We start from the raw sequence: 19,028 nt of genomic DNA on the forward strand, positions 1-19,028 counted from the left end.
AACATCAGTGCCCGACCTCACTAATGCTCTTGTGGCTTAATGGAAGCAAGTCCCCGCAGCAATGTTGCAACATCTAGTGGAAAGCCTTCCCAGAAGAGCGGAGGCTGTTTATAGCAGCAAAGGGGGGGGGGGACAAACTCCATATTAATACCCATGGTTTTTGGAATGAGATGTTAGACAAGCAGGTGGCCACATACTTTTGGTCAGGTAGTGTACATCTCTGCAGCTGCCGCCACAACATCTATCCTTATCCTCTGTGATTTAGATTCCATTCCTGCGGTACAAATTGACAACCATGCCCCCCCCCCCAAAAAAAAATATATAACTTACTGAAGGACATGCTATTACTATCACTCTATTGGCCTCGGTTTACTCACCGATGCTACACATTCCTATGTCTCATGTGCTCCTGCACGCTTCTCACATCTAGGATTCTCACTCTGACACACTGCTGCCACATGACCATAAGCTTGACACCTAAAACACCGTACTGGAGTCGGGTCTAAGGTTCTCAGAGGATAACAGACATATCCTAACTCGACTTTATCTGGTAAAGACTTTGCGTCACCGGGTCTGAGTCGCACCAAACGGCGGGCTTCACAGACAACTGGAATCTTCAGCTTCAGTTGATCCTCCTCAATGCCACTCGAGTTACCACTATTTTCGATGGCTCCCTACTCCGGAGAGGAAAGCAAGTGACAGTTCTTGTCCTCAGTCGTGTGGTGCGAAGTGCCTGCTCCCTCTGGACGGCAGAAACGGAAAAAAAGAAAAAAAAATCAACACGAGTCACTTTCACCGACCCAACCTCTTCTCCAACCAACTTGACACCACATATTGATCTGCCTGAAGGCAAGGATCCATTCTCTCAAAAAGATCGCACTCCCACTGAGCCAGTATCATCATGTTCATCATCAGGACGAGGTTCAAACTGCTTCACCGCACCTGCCACCGCAGTTAATTCATCCTCATCCTCACTCTCATCACTTTCAGTTTCCTTCTGTAGCTCTTCTAAAAGTTGTGTGATCCACCAATCCGTTCCACTTTTCTAATTTTTTTCCTGTCTGCCATCTTCTCCTTTATGAGATCTTCCAGAATATTTGTGCATTCCCCCATTCCATATTTACTTATAATATGCTCCACTTTTTTTCCTGTCCTCCTTCTTACCCCCCACCTCAAGGCCACCCACAATCGGCCACCCACAATCGGCCACCCACAATCGGCCACCCACTATTGGCCACCCACTGGCCTCATTGACCTCTCTGCCCCTTGTGCATGCCACTGCATGGTCTATATACTGCTGCTGCAGCCCTAATTGCAGCCAGGTGTCTAAGGTGTGCAGCTGCAGTCAATTAAGTCTCTGTGAATATTTGCCACACCTTGTACTGAGTCATTTAGCCAACAGTTGGGGCCAAAAGCGGGTCTTACCCAGTCCTACGCCCCTCGGGTGCTCACTAAAGCGAAATATATGGTTTACTTAACTAAAAAAATGTAGTTCACTACATCTAAACTATTTAGTAAAAAATGTGCATATGTAAATCTGAATTGTCATGGACAACAAATTGGAAGAACAGATCACTTTGGCGTCATATGGATAACAGAATGTGTAATTTAGCCTATTCTCATGTGAGAATAGGCTGATTGCAAACTTCACCCATTTTTTAGTTTTGCAAAAAATGTAGTGTGTAGTTCCACTACACAGCAAAAAAAATAATTAACTGAAAACACTACCTAGATTTGAATTTAGTTCAACGACAACCAAGCCACTGAAAATGTAGTAAAATAAATAGTTGAACTACAGTATATGTAGTACACTACTCCCCTACACTGCCCTCCTCTCATCATTCCATCTCTTTCACCTCCTGATCACACCACTCTCCTCCCTTTCTTCACATATCCTCCCTCCTTTCCTTTCTTCTTCCCTCCCTCCCTCCCTCCCTAAATCAGCCTAATGTCTTACCTGAGGGAGTGTATGCAGATTGAATGAGAAAGACTCCATTAATCATTCTATCAGCTCTAGTTTGGGCACCTGTTAGCGCTACTTGTTGGGGTCCTCACTGTATATTATATTTTTTATAAGGCACTGTCACTGGCCAGAGCTACTTTATTGGGGTATTTGCATGGGCTCATGGGGCTGCTCCTCAGGTGCTCAGAGTCAGATAGATCTTCATATTTACTTAGACAGGGCTTCTTTGAAGGCACAAACACAAATTCACTAGCCTATCCCTCTCCTTAGCTTGTCTCTCTAACCATCTGTTCTGTCCCTCTGTCCACTCACCGTGGCTACTGCAGCTGGCCTGGCAGGGCTGGTCTGTATGTGTTGCTGGATCTGGCTGGCACGGCGGAGGTCCGGACCGGTGATACGGACAGACAGAGAAAACATTTGTTTCCACTAGAAGACAATGTTCCTACAGGGGAGAGAGACAGGAAGACAGGGATACAATAAGCTCCTTTCAGACCAAACCAACAGAGTGATGACAACACGGTGGATGACGACATGGTGAATCTATCTATCTGTGTGTGGAGAACTATCCTCTTCTACAAACTGTTACCAAAGATGTCGTGGATTTGGAGAAATAAGTGATTGCCCATCAAAGTGCCAGTGAATCACAAGTAGTGTTAAACGGTTAGTCTCTTGCTCCATTTCCGCTCAAACCACGAAGCCCATCAGCATTAATAGTATTATGAAACAAGCTTTGGGAAAACAAATCTTCATCTCGCAGCTGAATCAAGTTGACAAGTCTTCAACACCATACGAGTTTGAATAAACAGCAGACCATCAACAAATGACATGCCAACTATGCCACACTATGTGTGTGTGTGTGTGTGTGTGTGTGTGTGTGTGTGTGTGTGTGTGTGTGTGTGTGTGTGTGTGTGTGTGTGTGTGTGCGCGCCCTCATACAGTGTGGGTGTGGATAATGGAGGGCATTTTATTGTACTGCATAAACTAGGCTATAACATTGATTCTCTCTCCCACATGCACTTAACCTGTTTCTCCAGCTAGTTACCCCACTGCATAATGCATAAAGAACATTAAGTACAGGTCAATAAAGCTATAAGTGTTGAAGTGGGAGATATCTCGACTAGCCTGTGTCCTAATAACTGTGTGTGTGTGTGTGTGTGTGTGTGTGTGTGTGTGTGTGTGTGTGTGTGTGTGTGTGTGTGTGTGTGTGTGTGTGTGTCAATCACAATCAACCAAATTTTTGAATTTCTCATGGAGGAATGCTGTCGAATCAAGACACTTGTAGAATCTATGCCAAGGCGTATTGAAGCTGTTCTGGTGGCTCATGGTGGCAAAACTTTACTGTATGCTGGTGTTTCCTTTATTTTGGCAGTTACCTGTATATCGACTTCATAATGTATGTACAGTATTAGTGGGTTTGGACCGCTATGTCTGTTTATTGGGATTCCCAAGATTTTTCTAAAATATCTTGCTGTTTTTTCCAGGTTTGTCCGGGTTTTCCAGCATGTTTGGGAAAAAGAAGAAGAGGCTAGAGATTTCGGCTCCGTCTAACTTCGAGCACCGGGTCCACACTGGTTTCGACGAGCGGGAGCAGAAGTTCACAGGTCTGCCCCAGCAATGGCAGAGTCTTCTGGCAGACACAGCCAACAGACCCAAGCCCATGGTGGACCCCTCCTATATCACACCCATACAGCTGGCTCCTATGAAGGTAGAGTACCGGTGGACAAATGGTGTTACTCTGTCTGTCTGTATTCTCAGATGCCTTTCTTTCTGTCTTTCTTTGTTCTTTCTCTGGGATCCTCTCTCTACCTCTCTGTGTCTGTCTGTCTGTCTGTCTGTCTGTCTGTCTGTCTGTCTGTCTGTCTGTCTGTCTGTCTGTCTGTCTGTCTGTCTGTCTGTCTGTCTGTCTGTCTGTCTGTCTGTCTGTCTGTCTGTCTGTCTGTCTGTCTGTCTGTCTTCTGTCTGTCTGTCTGTCTGTCTGTCTGTCTGTCTGTCTGTCTGTCTGTCTGTCTGTCTGTCTGTCTGTCTGTCTGTCTGTCTGTCTGTCTGTCTGTCTGTCTGTCTGTCTGTCTGTCTGTCTGTCTGTCTGTCTGTCTGTCTGTCTGTCTGTCTGTCTGTCTGTCTGTCTGTCGTCTGTCTGTCTGTCTGTCTGTCTTCTGTCTGTCTGTCTGTCTGTCTGTCTGTCTGTCTGTCTGTCTGTCTGTCTGTCTGTCTGTCTGTCTGTCTGTCTGTCTGTCTGTCTGTCTGTCTGTCTGTCTGTCTGTCTGTCTGTCTGTCTGTCTGTCTGTCTGTCTGTCTGTCTGTCTGTCTGTCTGTCTGTCTGTCTGTCTGTCTGTCTGTCTGTCTGTCTGTCTGTCTGTCTGTCTGTCTGTCTGTCTGTCTGTCTGTCTGTCTGTCTGTCTGTCTGTCTGTCTGTCTGTCTGTCTGTCTGTCTGTCTGTCTGTCTGTCTGTCTGTCTGTCTGTCTGTCTGTCTGTCTGTCTGTCTGTCTGTCTGTCTGTCTGTCTGTCTGTCTGTCTGTCTGTCTGTCTGTCTGTCTGTCTGTCTGTCTGTCTGTCTGTCTGTCTGTCTGTCTGTCTGTCTGTCTGTCTGTCTGTCTGTCTGTCTGTCGGTCTGTCTGTCTGTCTGTCTGTCTGTCTGTCTGTCTGTCTGTCTGTCTGTCTGTCTGTCTGTCTGTCTGTCTGTCTGTCTGTCTGTCTGTCTGTCTGTCTGTCTGTCTGTCTGTCTGTCTGTCTGTCTGTCTGTCTGTCTGTCTGTCTGTCTGTCTGTCTGTCTGTCTGTCTGTCTGTCTGTCTGTCTGTCTGTCTGTCTGTCTGTCTGTCTGTCTGTCTGTCTGTCTGTCTGTCTGTCTGTCTTGTCTGTCTGTCTGTCTGTCTGTCTGTCTGTCTGTCTGTCTGTGTCTCTCTAAAGTACCTATCTATACACACCCAGTGTCTTTGAGCACCAGTCTGGCTCCTTTCACCTGTTATGAGCTGTTATGTTGTCTTTATATGGAGGGAAGATGGGCAATTCTTCAACGACATGAGTACACACTTCCTCAAGTCTCTAAGAAGCCATAGACCTTGTAAGAAGAGATAGAACTTCTGATAGTACCTGAGCTATCCAGGAATACTGGTCTATTAACGGGTTGACTGTTACATCCTTCGTCTTTCCATTATTGATCCTGGGAGTGTCTATTACTTCCAGTCACTTACATACACTTACAACACTTAAGGTGATGATTGGATGGTCCTGAAAGACAAAGTTATCTTTGGCCAAGATTGTTGCCAAACGTGAAGATATCAAAAGAGCTGCCATCCCAGCTAACAACAAACGTTCCCACAACTTTAGAGAACTTAGTCTCATTCGGTCATTAACTAACTTTTTCATAGGAATGTTCCCGTGCTGTGCAAGGGATGTTTGCAAGAGACCATTCCCTTTATTTGAAATCAAATGTACCCAGAACGTGGTTATTATGTTCTAGACACGTTTAACGAGAACATTGCAAGAACATTTGTGTCCAGTTTTCTGTGGATTAGGAGAATATTCCATCAACATCCCACCAAACATGGTTGTCATGTTCTCAGAACATAAGCTATTCATGTTCTAGACATGCAAAGTTAAACATTCACATATCCAGCTTCCTGTGGATTAGGAGAATATTCCAACAATGTCCCACCAAACACAGTTGCCATGTTCCCAGAATATATATTATTAGGAGAATATTTCATCAATTGATCACATCTTGTCTTCTGAGCCAGTCAAGGCCCTGAGTTATCCATTCATAGCACTTTGTCTGTCAAAGATACTCACACACGGTGCCTTGAACATACAGTACATGTCATTATTATTCAATATGTCCTCAACTGGGATTTGAACTCACATCCTCTTGGCCCACAGTACTCCAATCTTCCTACTATGCCACCAAGGCTGTGTCATGTATCAGTTAATCTGACTATTCTCACTTATTGAAGGGCTTTCTGTCTAGTTGTCTAATGTTGGAGGGACATATTCACCAGCTTTAATGATACCCCTGAATCACTATGATCAATACAATATTTGATTGAGTATACTTTTAACAGAGTTGAGATTCACTTCAAAGTGCATTCACTCTATTGCTTACACCTATCAAGTTGTGTAAGATCTTCACAAATGCCAATGGGGGAGGGGTTAGGGTTTAATCTTGACAGGGCCTAACTGTACTTGCCCACTAATGACACAGTGCAGTGATATTCCTTATAGGGACAGTGGTTAGGGCATTTCTCATTGGTGCTGTTGGCCTGGGTTCGAGACCCTCTACCGGAGTCCCCCTACTCTCACGTTCTTAGCAAAACACGTTAATGTCATTATTGCCCTTTTGAAATGCATTTATCAACCATTCCAATTGTTTCTATGGATATTTCATTAGAGCACTTGGAAATGTCGTTTTTGCATCTTTCTTTATTATCACAATGGTTTATAGATGTCTCCTCATTCACGCATCTCTGGAACTGGCTACCGGCTTTGTGCCTTTGTGCACGACCTCCAGCTGCTTCTGCAGGCTTCGGTGTGGTGTTTCTGGACAAAGAGATCAATGCTGCCTTTGCAGAGTTTTCATTTGACTAAAATGTTGTTCTCTTTCTTCGCGAACAACTCCAAAATAATGGGAGCGTTTCCACGAGGAACAGAATAAGCGGGTTGACAACCCAGCTGCCGTCTTTCTTCTGTTTCAAACTTTACGATAGGCTATTGGAAACAGGTAAACCTATAGGATGAATTCCATTAGCACGAGGACAAGGCTTTAAGTATTACATGTAACATGCCGGTATATATAACTTTCTGAAAGTAATATACAGGTTACTTGGGAAAGTAACTCATAATATTACAATATTTGAAGACAGTTACTTGTTATATTACTCTGTTACTCATAAAAGTAACTGTAAGTAATTATTACCCCAACACTGGTCTGAAGTGATCCTTTTGGAATTTGTCTATTTTTCCACATTAAAACTTGGAGATGTCTACGTTGTGTACTGTTTTGGTATTACTGGCGTCATCATTGCTTAAATGGCAAACGTGAGAATGTACATGAGAAAGTACAGACACGCTACTGCAAATATACACATTCTGAGAATATGGCAACCATGTTCTGGGTACACAGTATGTTTCTATCAGAAGCAACACTACCACCTGGGACCATGTATTGGCAGCAAGTCAGGACTGTTCCAGAGAGAAAGGCAATGACGAGAGCTGATTCCTTATCAGGGACACATTGTTCTACATGGTATACGTGGTGTGGATTTGAAGAAGACACAGAGCATTCTCTTTGAGATGCTTAGCTTTCAATGCAAAAACACATTGGAATTAGATCAGATCGGTGTGTTGTAACTGTTGCCAAATAATGACATTAACATACTGTATGTTGCCAAGGAAATGAGAGTGGGGTGAATCCCCTAAGCGGGTCTCAAACACAGGCCACCAGGACCAATGACAAACACACTAACCACTCTCCCAATTAGGTATACAGTATCTTTAGGGCATGTGCTTATTGGACCAGTATAGTTAGGCCCTGTCCAGATGAACTCTTAATGTAGATCTGAAACAACTTGATAGGTGTAAGCAATAGGGTGAGTGCACTTTGCAGTGGACCTCAGCTCTGTTAAAAGTACACAAGACACTTTTATTGATCATAGAGATTCAGGAGCATCCTTTAAAACAGGCCCCACCAAACACTAGACAACTACACGGAAAGGCCTTCAATTGTCGAAATAACCACATCAGATTTAACGATGACAGAATAGTCAAATAAAGTGAGAACTGATAGAGACATGATGGTGTATCTGAATGCTGGACTATGGAATATCTGAATGCTGGGAACCAAGAGGTTGCGAGAACATGGCAACCATGTTCTGTGTATGTTTGATGTGACGTTGTTGGAACATTCTCCTAAACCTCAGAAAGCTGGACACGGGGATGTTCTTGCAACGTCCCATGAAAAGTGTCTTGAACGTTAAAAGGTGTATATTCCGAGAGCATTGTAACCACGTTCTAGATAGGTTCTACTTGACATTAAGGGGAATATTCTCCTAACTTTAACACTAAACATGCTGAAAAGGTTCTCAGAAGGTTCTTGCTAACATGGCTAGAATGTTCCCCTAACTAATGGAAAACTGGAAACAAACATTTGGGGAACATTACGGGTAACAAAAACGTTCTCTCTCTCTCCCTAGAATTGTTAGCTGGGGGTAACTAGTAATGGTTCCGTGAAAATTCAATATCCTATCATTCTGCTTGGCAAAACAATACAATCTCTTTGCAGATGACACTGCGAGATGAATGGCCCGTGTTTCCTCCACCTCTGTGACTGTGTTCCTCCTTGTCCCTGCCTCTTCTGAGTGTCTCCCAAATGCTGTGTTGTTGTTCAATGATTATTTATAATGTCGTTTCCCCCCCCCCCCCCCCCCCCCCCCCCCCCCCCGATAGGGGCAGATACAAGTAATAACACAGAGGCATTGAATCTCCAACAGTCAGATGCATTCCACCACCGTGCTACAGCCTATGCGTGTTTATGTAGAAGCAGGCCTTGAAGTTGTGGTGCTTGTTTAAAATACGCTACTCCTTTAGGATGCACCAGAGTGGCTCCTGAAGGGATTCTATCCATTATGCCCGGGCTGTTAGCTGTTGTTGTACCTAGGGGTTCCCAGCCAGTGGTAGTGTCAGTCCTACTCCCTGTCTGTGGTGTCCCCTTTCATACTGCATGTGTGGCTCTCGGCCCTCAGCCCTCACACCCTGTGTCCTATGTGTCACTACACCTGCTTTCATTTACTGTTATTACACCCACGACACGGACATACACGTTATCGTTTCGGCAGCTGTTTTGATATTTTAACAATCGAACTGAATAGCTGCCACTGCTCAAATGAAAAAACAAACTAATCGTTCTTGATTGTCAACAACAGTGCAAATAATCCTTAAAGAGAAGCACTTAGTTAGATGTCACATCAGACTTACGGTAATGGTGAGCTGGCACATCACAAACCGAGACATTCAAGGAAGTTTAATCTAAATGTTCTTATAGCAGTAGACCATCATCTTAGGTAAAGAAATAAGCAGCAACTTGCTTAGTTAGCTGTACTAGTACTCAATTGACCAGTATTGAAATGCTCCCTATATAACAGTGGTCTACTGCGCAACGCTAGCTAAATTTGTAGCGGTAGCTTGTTTAAAGCAATGGGACATAGGCTATTATCTTCAGCATTAGCCGCTAAGCTAGGCTAGTTTATGAGGAGCCACGGGCATTTCGGGAGAATTGGAACAAGATGACATGACATCACAGGATATGACATCAGATATATAGTTAAGTACTTCCTGTCTAACCTCTAACCTCAATGTACTTTCTGCCACTAACCTAATAAAGGTTTTAGACAGCGGCGGCAGCAAGTACACAAACACGTTTCTTGTGAAACTTGATTTTTCTAGAACAGCACTGTTGCCATTGGAGATATCTCTGAAGAGGGGAAAACAAGACTTTAATTATCTTACTCTCTTCACAGATATCTCCCAAGAAAATCCGGTCGGCCGAAACACCCTTGCGAAAAGTATGACTTCTACTACCCTTCAATTCCCTTTTCTGTTCTTCTCTTTTCTCTTCCTTTTTCGGTCACACACAATCACATCCACAAACCTCTGTTTCCTTTTCCTGCATCTTTCCGGCACTACCTGGCCACATGCATTCAGTCGGAGGTAGTGTGTTAAGGTCGTGGTAGGGGAGGGGCATAGTACATATGACATATTTTTGCTAGTTCTTTTTTTCAATCATACGCATGACCCCGAAAAGTCACTGTTCTGTAACCATAGCAGAATGTTGTTTAATTTTTATTTGTATATACTATTTATTTCCGAGTGCTCGCATTGATGTGCTGATATGGATGTGAAATGGGTCCTCCAATGGCCTGCTATACAAAGCTGACATGGGTTCAAATACCATTTGAAATATTTGTTTTATACTGCAACGGCGCTTGATTGAGCTTGACCGTTGCCATGAAACCAATAGAAAAGCCTAGAAAGTGTAAACCCCACCCGCCTGGCCTTCCAAGCAGGCTAAAGCAAGTGGGAAAAGTATTTGAAAGATTTCAAATAGTACTTGAACCCAGGTTCGATACAGAGCCAGAAGGGAAACCGGTCGTAAGGGTTTTGCATGTTTTTCAGAACCCTCTCTGCCGTTCCCCAGAACCTTCCCTGCTCAGCCAACAACTAACTAACCGACTGGCCTGAGCCAGTCCCATTACTCAGCTCCAGCTCGCATACACACAAACCCGCACGCACGCACACACTGCAGCTCCTCTCATCTGGTAACTCATCAATGTTTCTCTCCACATAAATGAATGACATATGATGTGCAGTCTCTGGGTGTTGAAGGGACGATACGGAATAATGATATTTTCCTATTTGAAGATGAACAGTAGGTTCTCTTAATGTTTTATAAATGCCTTATAAATAGTTCATAAGTGGTATATAAATGATTGATTCTGTGATTTGAATCTTGTTTCTCTGCTTTTGAGAGCAAAGGCGAAGGTATCAGCGATTGTAGCGAACCAAACAACCATATTGTTGCTTTCCCTTTCTCTTTCCTCCTCCCTCTTTCTCATCTCTCCTGTCTTTGTTGGTCTCATTAGAGGCATGTGCATCCATATGTGTGTGTGTGCGCGTGCGCAAGTGTTTGTATGGCTGAGTCACAGGGTGGGTTGTGCTATATTTATCTCTCTGTGTTGGTCTGATGTCCCTCTCTCTTTGTTGTAATGACACATGAGTGATGCTACTCTACCTCTGGCTGGCAGGCCCCCCCAGCACTATGTCGAGATGTGTGTGTGCGTGTATGTGTGTGTATCTACGTGTGTGTTCCTTTGCCTGGCAGTCTCCTAGCATTCTCATTGGTACTGTAAAGGGGACAGAGGAAAAGGTCAGTGTGACGTGTGTGTGTGTTTTGGTAGGGTTAGGAAGGTTGGAGCGGTCATTGTTGCTCAAATAACTCCCAACATCGCCCTCTGGCTGGCACTCATAGTTTATTCATTTTCTCCCCTTCAATCTCCTCCTTCACTTGTTTCCCTTCATGCTTTCCTCTCCTTTCTACCCTACTCTACCCCCTCCACTCTCCTCTCCTCCGCTCCACCCCTACTTTCTCTCCTTTAGAAGGTTTGGGTCTGTATGCACTCTCTCCTCTCTCCCAGATGGAAGTGCTCCATATCACTACCTTTATTCTTTATTCTTGCCCGTCTCCTCATCCAAGCCCCTTCCCCCAGAAGTAGGCTAACGCAAAGCGCTAACAGCATTTCCATGTCTAAAACATCTCTGTGGCCCTGAGGGAGAGAGTGAGCTACAGTAGCTGGCTTTGGGTTCGAGAGATAGAGCTAGCCATTGGATTATCGGTGGCGGTGAGATGTTTTATGTTCTTGAGCCCACCACCAACCCCCTTCTTCAGAGGAACACTTTATTACCATGCGTCGTAATATTAAGCTCAGTCGTTTTTTTGTTGTATTATAAATATTGTTGGATATGTTATTTTCCCTCTTCTCTTTTCAAAAAGCCAGCCAATGTTTGCCTATCGTCAATTCCTCCCATTTGACAACATTGTATACTCTGGCAGTGGGGGGGTTAATATCGGTTTGAGGCTCATGCAGCACATTAGCTTGACACCCTCATGGTGCCAGATCCTGTGAAGTACTGGGGATAATTGACCCTGAAGGGTAGTAACACAGGGACAGTGGTGTGTGTGTGTTTGTGTTTGTGGAGATGGGGTGGGGGGGTGGGGTTCTATATCCTCAGCTGTGTCCCTGGTTTACAGTAAGGCAGTAAGAAGCTGTAAATGGTACTGGGGGAGATAGACTGGGACGGGACAAGGGTCAGTGTGACACTACACTGGCTGATGGTAGCATTCTGAGATTTACAACTGGGCTGGGATAGAGAGACTAGCATGGTGTAGACTTCAAGTAGATCAGTCACAAGGACTATGCTATAGACTTAGCAAGAGTAGAGCAGCGTGTGTGTATTTGTGTGTGTGAGAGACTGGTACACTGAAAACAATATGTCCAGCCCACTGAGAAGTGTGTGTACAGTAATACTACTGTGAGAGATTGTGGTGTGTGTGTTTAGTTGGCTACTGGAAATGTCAGTGGCTCAGTGACAGAGTCATTGACAACAGGACGTCATTGCACCGTGCCAATCCCCCCGGCATGTGACAGGAGAAAACAGATCTGGATAGGGGCGGTGTGTGTGTGCGTGTGCGTGCGGGTGTGTGCGTATGTGCATGCTGGCATGTGAGAGTGTAGGGCGTGCTGGGTTCCAGGAGTTGCAGCTGGGCAGAGTGAGTTATGGTGGGGGTAGATGGGGGTGGGTATAAGGAGGGCCTAGAGGCCCACACCACAGATGAGAGGGGAAAGTGTTGGCTGGCCCAGAGGAGAAGACAGGAAGAGAGACAGGGACTACCAGTGTCAATGTGTGAGAGAGAGAGAGCTACAACACTGGAGTCCCACAGAGAAACGATTCATACACTCTCACAGGTGGAGTATTATGGCTGTTCAAGTTGTGTCAACAGCCGTTGATACGCTGGTAGAGGTTTCATCTGTCATTTATTTTATGGGGGAGTTTCTCTGTCCTCAAACTGAAATGTTGGTGGCATGTTGTTATGTTAAGTCGGAGTTTAGGGTCTTCAAACATGTTGTTTCTTTTGCTGTGAGTTGTGTGGGTCACACTATGCAGTGTGTTGATGTGTTCTCTACTGCGGTCAGCTATTTGGAGGGTGAAGGATTTATGTTCATCTGCGGTGTTTTCATGGGCTTATATAGTGGTTAACTGTCACCTTACAGTGTCTGACTGAAATCGATGAATTAGAAGTGCTGTTTAGGAGAAGTGTGACGTTTGGTGCAAGTATGACAGTTATTTTGGTTCAGGAGCAGCGTCCAGGTGCTATGATTTCTGCCCTTAAATCGGATGGGACCGGGAGGGGGGAGAGAGAGAGAAAGAGAGGTGCCGAAACATCTATTTGAACAGCGAAGTGTAGGGTTAAAGAGTTCACACGTTACACAGAGCACCAAGACACAATTCATCTTACCACTGGAGGTGTTAGTGGCACTGGGTTCTCTCCAAATCAACTTCCTCCACTGAGAAGGGATAGTACTCAATGTTCAGTTGAAAGTACCCCAGACTTCCTATGATCTGTCTGTCAATGAACTGCAAGACTGTATTACTTTGCTTCAATAATGAATGACTAATGAATAATAGTTTGCCCAGTGCTGGTTGTTGAAAGGTCACTTCTTTTATTATATCGTTTTCCGGTTTCTATTATCTGCATGTCAATTTGATTGTACTCTGATTTCAGTTTATCTTTGTATTTTCACACACGCACACGCACGCACGCACGCACACACACACACACACACACACACACACACACACACACACACACACACACACACACACACACACACACACACACACACACAAACTCCTAGACAGAGCAGAGAGCGCATCTGTATTTCTTGGCAGTCATAGAGGCTGAAGTGGATGGCATTGATTTAAGCCTCTTTTTTAAAAATCTTTCTTTACCTCCATCCACTCGCTCTGTGTTCATCTCTCATTCCTGTCATTCACAGACACAGTCTCTAAGTCTCAGAGCCGTCGGAGTCACGGTCAGAGAGAGATTTGACACACTCACACACACACACTCTCTGTGTCTACAACGGAGGTGGATCATTGTGGATCATTCGGGTCTCATTGTGACTGTGCACTCAGTTGACCTAATCAGCGGTGGGGGGATTCATTGCATGGGTCTACTGCACCCCCTGGTGGTTAGTTTTAGCCTGTCCCTGTGACTCCTCTGTTACACTGTAGAAATACATTGAGGGCCCACTGTATCTACCCGTATACTCACTGGCCCTAGTTAGGAGGACACCATGTGGCACAACAAGCTATTGTGAAAGTCAAAGTGATATGGTATCCATGGCTTTCTACTGTCAGTAGCCTGAACACCAATGAGACAAGGAGAGGAAGATAGGCACATTTTATTTTATTTATCTGTTATTTTACCGGGTATGTTGACTGAGAACACGTTCTCATTTGCAGCAATGACCTGGGGAATAGTTACAGGGGAGAGGAGGGGGATGAATGAGCCAATTGTAAACTAGGGATTATTAGGTGGCCATGATGGTTTGAGGGCCAGATTGGGAATTTAGCCATGGGATCTTTAATGACCTCAGAGAGTCAGGACACCCGTTTAACGTCCCCCTACACAGGACAGTGTCCCCAATCACTGCCCTGGGGCATTGGGATATACTGGCCCTCCAACATCACTCCAGCCGCATCTGGCCCCCATCCAGGAACTGACCAGGACCAACCCTGCTTAGCTTCAAAAGCAAGCCAGCAGTGGTGTGCAGGGTGGTATGCTGCAAAGACAATGAGACAGAGCTGAAGCTTTCAAATATCACAAATTGACTATGTGGGTCTATTGCACTGTACTGTACTCACCTTCCATTCCTCCCTTCCATAACTTATCTTGACATATAGACATATAGATTTCAATATGCAGCCATGTATATTCAACCCTACTCAGGTATAACAAGTCTGGTTCAATTGGTTTGATATATTCTCCTATATCGCCTACAGTGACTGACCTTGGGAGACGTGAAGGTGTGTGTGTGTGTGTGTGTGTGTGTGTGTGTGAAAGACAGAGAGAGAGAGTTAAAGGAAGAATAAGTGAAGTTAACTTTCTGACAGGACTTGGACTTAGATTAATGACTGTCCGTGTGCAATTAAGGCATGGTGAGTGGCTGTCTATCTGGCTGTGTCAGTGTGCACGCGTGCTTGCATGTGTGCGTTTGTTCGTCCGTGCGTGCGTGTGTGTGTGTGTGTGAAATGAAACCAGAGTGAGCTCCTGTCTCTCTCAAAGCAGTGGGAAGAAGATAACACTGGGATGCTCCTACTAGAGAGCCCTTAATTGATCTCCTCGTCTCTGTGTGGAGGCCAGTGGATCAGGAAGTTTCAGTGACAGTGATTAACTCATTGAAAAACGCCTGGAGAAAATCCCCGAGAGAGAGAGAGAGAGAGAGAGAGAGAGAGAGAGAAAGAGAGAGAAAGAGAGAGAAAGAGAGAGAAGAGAGAGAGAGAGAGAGAGAGATTTCCTCCTCCTGCCCTGCCTCTTTCTTGTCACCAGGGGCCTCATTTATAACCGTTGTGTAAATTTCACACTAAATATCTGCGCGCGACATTTCTGAAAAGAATAAGTAAGTCGAAAAATATGATGATTTATAAACTTGGTGTTTCTAGCAACGTGTGTGCAACTGGCTTCTATTTCCTGTGTTTGAGGTGTGCAAAATCCAGTTGTCACTTAATGCTCGCTGTGTTGATTGCCTTCATTTGACTTCTGCGACTCTTTCATACTCTTTCACACGCTTGTGCTTGATTGTTGTCGCCCCCCCGTTATCGCTACTACCGCGGAAGTGTCTGTAATGACCTGTCAAGTACACCCTGGTAATGGCTGAAATGGGCTCAATGGAATACATTGTCCTACCGTTGAATCTATAACAACGCCAAAGCTTCGTCAGGGATTTAACGTTACATTACAAGAACGAGAAGAAAGATGACTTTATTTTCATGGGTGTTCATTTTTAGTGGATAAAAAAAAAAGTGGGTATGTGTGTATAGAGTCATTATACATGTATGTGCATATTGTGTGTGTGTGTGAGTGTGAGCAAATGATAGCGTGAGTATTTGTGTGTGTGTGTGTTAGAGTGTCAGTGTGTGGGAGTGTGTAGGACCTTGTGAGTGTGAGTATTTGTGTGTGTGTGTTAGAGTGTCAGTGTGTGAGAGTGTGTAGGACCTTGTGAGTGTGAGTATTTGTGTGTGTGTGTGTTAGAGTGTCAGTGTGTGGGAGTGTGTAGGACCTTGTGAGTGTGAGTATTTGTGTGTGTGTGTTAGATTGTCAGTGTGTGGGAGTGTGTAGGACCTTGTGAGTGTGAGTATTTGTGTGTGTGTGTTAGAGTGTCAGTGTGTGGGAGTGTGTAGGACCTTGTGAGTGTGCATAGAGAAAGTACCAAAATTCAAATAAAATACAAGGGTCAACTCAGATAGTCTGGGTAGCCATTTCTTTTTTTTAGCTATTTAGCAGTCTTATGGCTTGGGGATAGAAGCTGTTCAGGAGCCTGTTGGTGTCAGACTTGATGCACCGGTACTGCTTGCCATGTGGAAGCAGAGGGAACAGTCTATGGCTTGGGTGGCTGGAGTCTTTGTAGCGATTTTTGGGCTTGCCTTTCAAACCGCCTGATATAGAGGTCCTGGATGGCATGGAGCTAGGCCCCAGTGATGTATTGGGCTGTCCGCACCACCCTCTGTGGCGCCATATGATCAAGGGCTGTGCTATTGCTATACCAAGCAGCGATGCACCCAATCAAGATGCTCTCAATGGTACAGCTGTATAACTTTTTGAGGATTTGAGGGCCCATGCCAAACTTTTTTAAACCTCCTGAGAGGGAAGAGGTGCTGTCGCGCCTTCTTCATTTCGTAATGAAGCCGGTGACGGAGGTGGTTAGCTCATTGATGTTATTGGTGGAGTCTTTGAAACATATTTCCAATCAGCGCTAGCAAAGCAGTCCTGGTGCATAATCTCTGATTCTGGTAACCATTTCTCAACGGAGCGAGTCACGGGTACTTCCTGTTTGAGCTTCTGCTTGTAAACAGGAGACAGGAGTATGGAGTAATGATCTGATTTGCCAAATGTAAGACAAGGGTGGGCCTTCTATGATTGATTGTGGGTAGAATAACAGTGGTCTAGGACTTTATCGCCCCTTAGTGGTGAGGGAGACGTGCTGATGGAAGTTGGGAATCACGTCTTAATGACGAAGATTTAAAATCACAGCCTCTGGATGTATGTTTTCCTGCTTGTTCATAGCTTTGTACAGTTCGCTAAGTGCCAGCTTGTTATTTTTCTTGTCCTGAGGTGGAATGTATACAACAGTCACGATAACAGCTGAAAACTCCCTCAGGAGGTAGAAGGGTCAGCATTTGACTATCAGGCATTCCAAGACGGGTGTACAATGGGTCGACACTTCCACCGCTCTCGAGTCAGCATACCAGTTGTTGTTTATGAAGAGGCAAACCCCTCCCTCCTTTGATTTCCCCGACTCCATTGTCCTGTCCGCACGGTGAATAGAGAATCCATCAAGTTGGATTTGCCAAGCGAAAGCCAGCCAATTCATGGACATAACCGCTTTCTTCCGGACAAGCTAAACACCTTCTTCGCTTGCTTTGAGGAAAACAACACCAAGCCACCAATGTGGGCCGCAGCCTCTTATGAGGACTGTGTGCTCCCAATATCCATGGCTGATGTGAGTAAGACATTCAAGCGTGTTAACCCTCGCAAGGTTGCCGGCCCAGATGACATCGCAAGCCGCATCCTCAGAGCATGTGCAGAATTTTATGAACATACCGTATTCAATCTCTCCCTATCCCAGTCTGTTGTCATCACTTGCTTCAAGATGTCCACAATGGTTGCCATACCCAAGAAAGTGAAGGTAACTGAACTAAATGACTATCCCCCTGTAGCACTCACTTCTGCCATCATGAAGTGCTTTGAGAGTCTTGTTAAGGATCATATCACCTCCACCTTACCCTAGCCCCACTACAATTTGCACACCGCCCCAACAGATCCACAGACGACGCAATTGCCATTGCACTGCACTCAGATTTATGAACATTATGTTTGGTGTTTGGGATTCTGTGTTTTTATATATATTGATGGCTATTTTTCAGTGTTACTTTTGATTTTGATATCACATGGATTAGCTTTTCTGCATCATTTATTTACAAAAAGTTTCAGATATTTGTTACGAGGATGGAAAAAGACTACTCTTGAAATATTATTTATATTTTCATCAAAACAGAGATCAGTGTCCCGAGTAACTCCAAGGCCCTTCACAGTTTTATTTGAGATGACTGCACAACCGTCGAGATACATTGTCAGATCCAACAGCAGATCTCTTTGTTTCTTGGGACCTAGAATGAGCATCTCCGATTTGTCCGAGGTTCAATGTAAAACATTTGCCGTCATCCACTTCCTTATGTCTGAAACACAGGCGGACAGGGTATGCAATTTTGGAGCTTCACCATTTCATCTAAATGTACAACTGTGTGTTGTCTACATAGCAGTGAAAGTTGACATCACCGATTGACATCACCAAGAGGTAGGATATACAGAATATACAGTATAGTGAAAACAATAATGGTCCTAGAACAGAACCTTGAGGAACACTGAAACTTACCATTGATTTGTCAGAGGACAAACCATCCACAGAGACAAACATATCTTTCCGACAGATAAGATCTAAACCAGGCAAGAACTTGTCTGTGTAGACCAATTAGGGTTTCTAATCTCTCTAAAAGAATGTGGTGATCGATGGGGTCAAAAGAGGCACCAAGTTCTAGGAGCACGAGGACAGACGTAGAGCCTTGGTCTGATGCCATTAAATAGTCATTTACCACCTTCACGAATGTGGTCTCAGTACTACGATGGGGTCAAAAACTAGACTGTAGCGTTTCGTTTGCATTATTTGTCTTCGAGAAGGCAGTGAGACAAAATTCACAAATTCTACAGCACGATGGCAGAGTCATGTCTTAAGTGTAAAACTAACAATGACTCAATAATTCATACTTTCTGGGAATGCTATAAAGTCCAACAGTTATGGGCAGAGCTAGAAAGTTGACTGTCAGAAGTATTACAATGTAAACTTACTTTTAATCTGTCTGTCTGCATATTCCAAGACATGGCATTTGTGGGTGTAATCTTGAAAGTATACATTTATACTAAAACTTGAAAATATATCAATCCACTATCATTAACATTTTGAGAAGAATGGGAAATTCAATATAGGCCGATTCGCTTTTTGATTTTCCGGGTCAATGTTTTGTTTTTCAGGAGAGGCTTTATTACTGACACCTTTAGTGACTTTGATACATGTCCGGAGGATAGGGAGAAATGTATTATGTTCAACACAGGAGAGTCAAGCACAGGAAGTAGCTCTTTCAGTAGTTTAGTTGGAATAGGGCCCAGTAGACCGCTGGAAGGT

At 44.4% G+C, this 19,028-nt stretch overlaps 1 protein-coding gene across 4 annotated transcripts in view; it reads left to right on the forward strand.

The window, feature by feature from the left end:
* LOC109900967 (serine/threonine-protein kinase PAK 5) overlaps window positions 1–19,028 on the forward strand; it is a 112,496-nt gene that overhangs the window by 46,246 nt on the left and 47,222 nt on the right. For 2 of the 4 annotated variants that reach the window (XM_031837510.1, XM_020496900.2), the window contains exons 2-3: window positions 3,445–3,668; window positions 9,471–9,515. In XM_031837510.1, coding sequence (XP_031693370.1) covers window positions 3,465–3,668; window positions 9,471–9,515 — 249 coding nt within the window. In that variant the 5' untranslated portion in view covers window positions 3,445–3,464. The remainder of the gene's footprint in view (window positions 1–3,444; window positions 3,669–9,470; window positions 9,516–19,028) is intronic. The other 2 variants (XM_031837512.1, XM_031837511.1) reach the window with 1 other exon arrangement.

Source organism: Oncorhynchus kisutch, linkage group LG12 (assembly GCF_002021735.2).
Source record: "Oncorhynchus kisutch isolate 150728-3 linkage group LG12, Okis_V2, whole genome shotgun sequence".
Classification (NCBI taxonomy): Eukaryota; Metazoa; Chordata; class Actinopteri; order Salmoniformes; family Salmonidae; genus Oncorhynchus; species Oncorhynchus kisutch.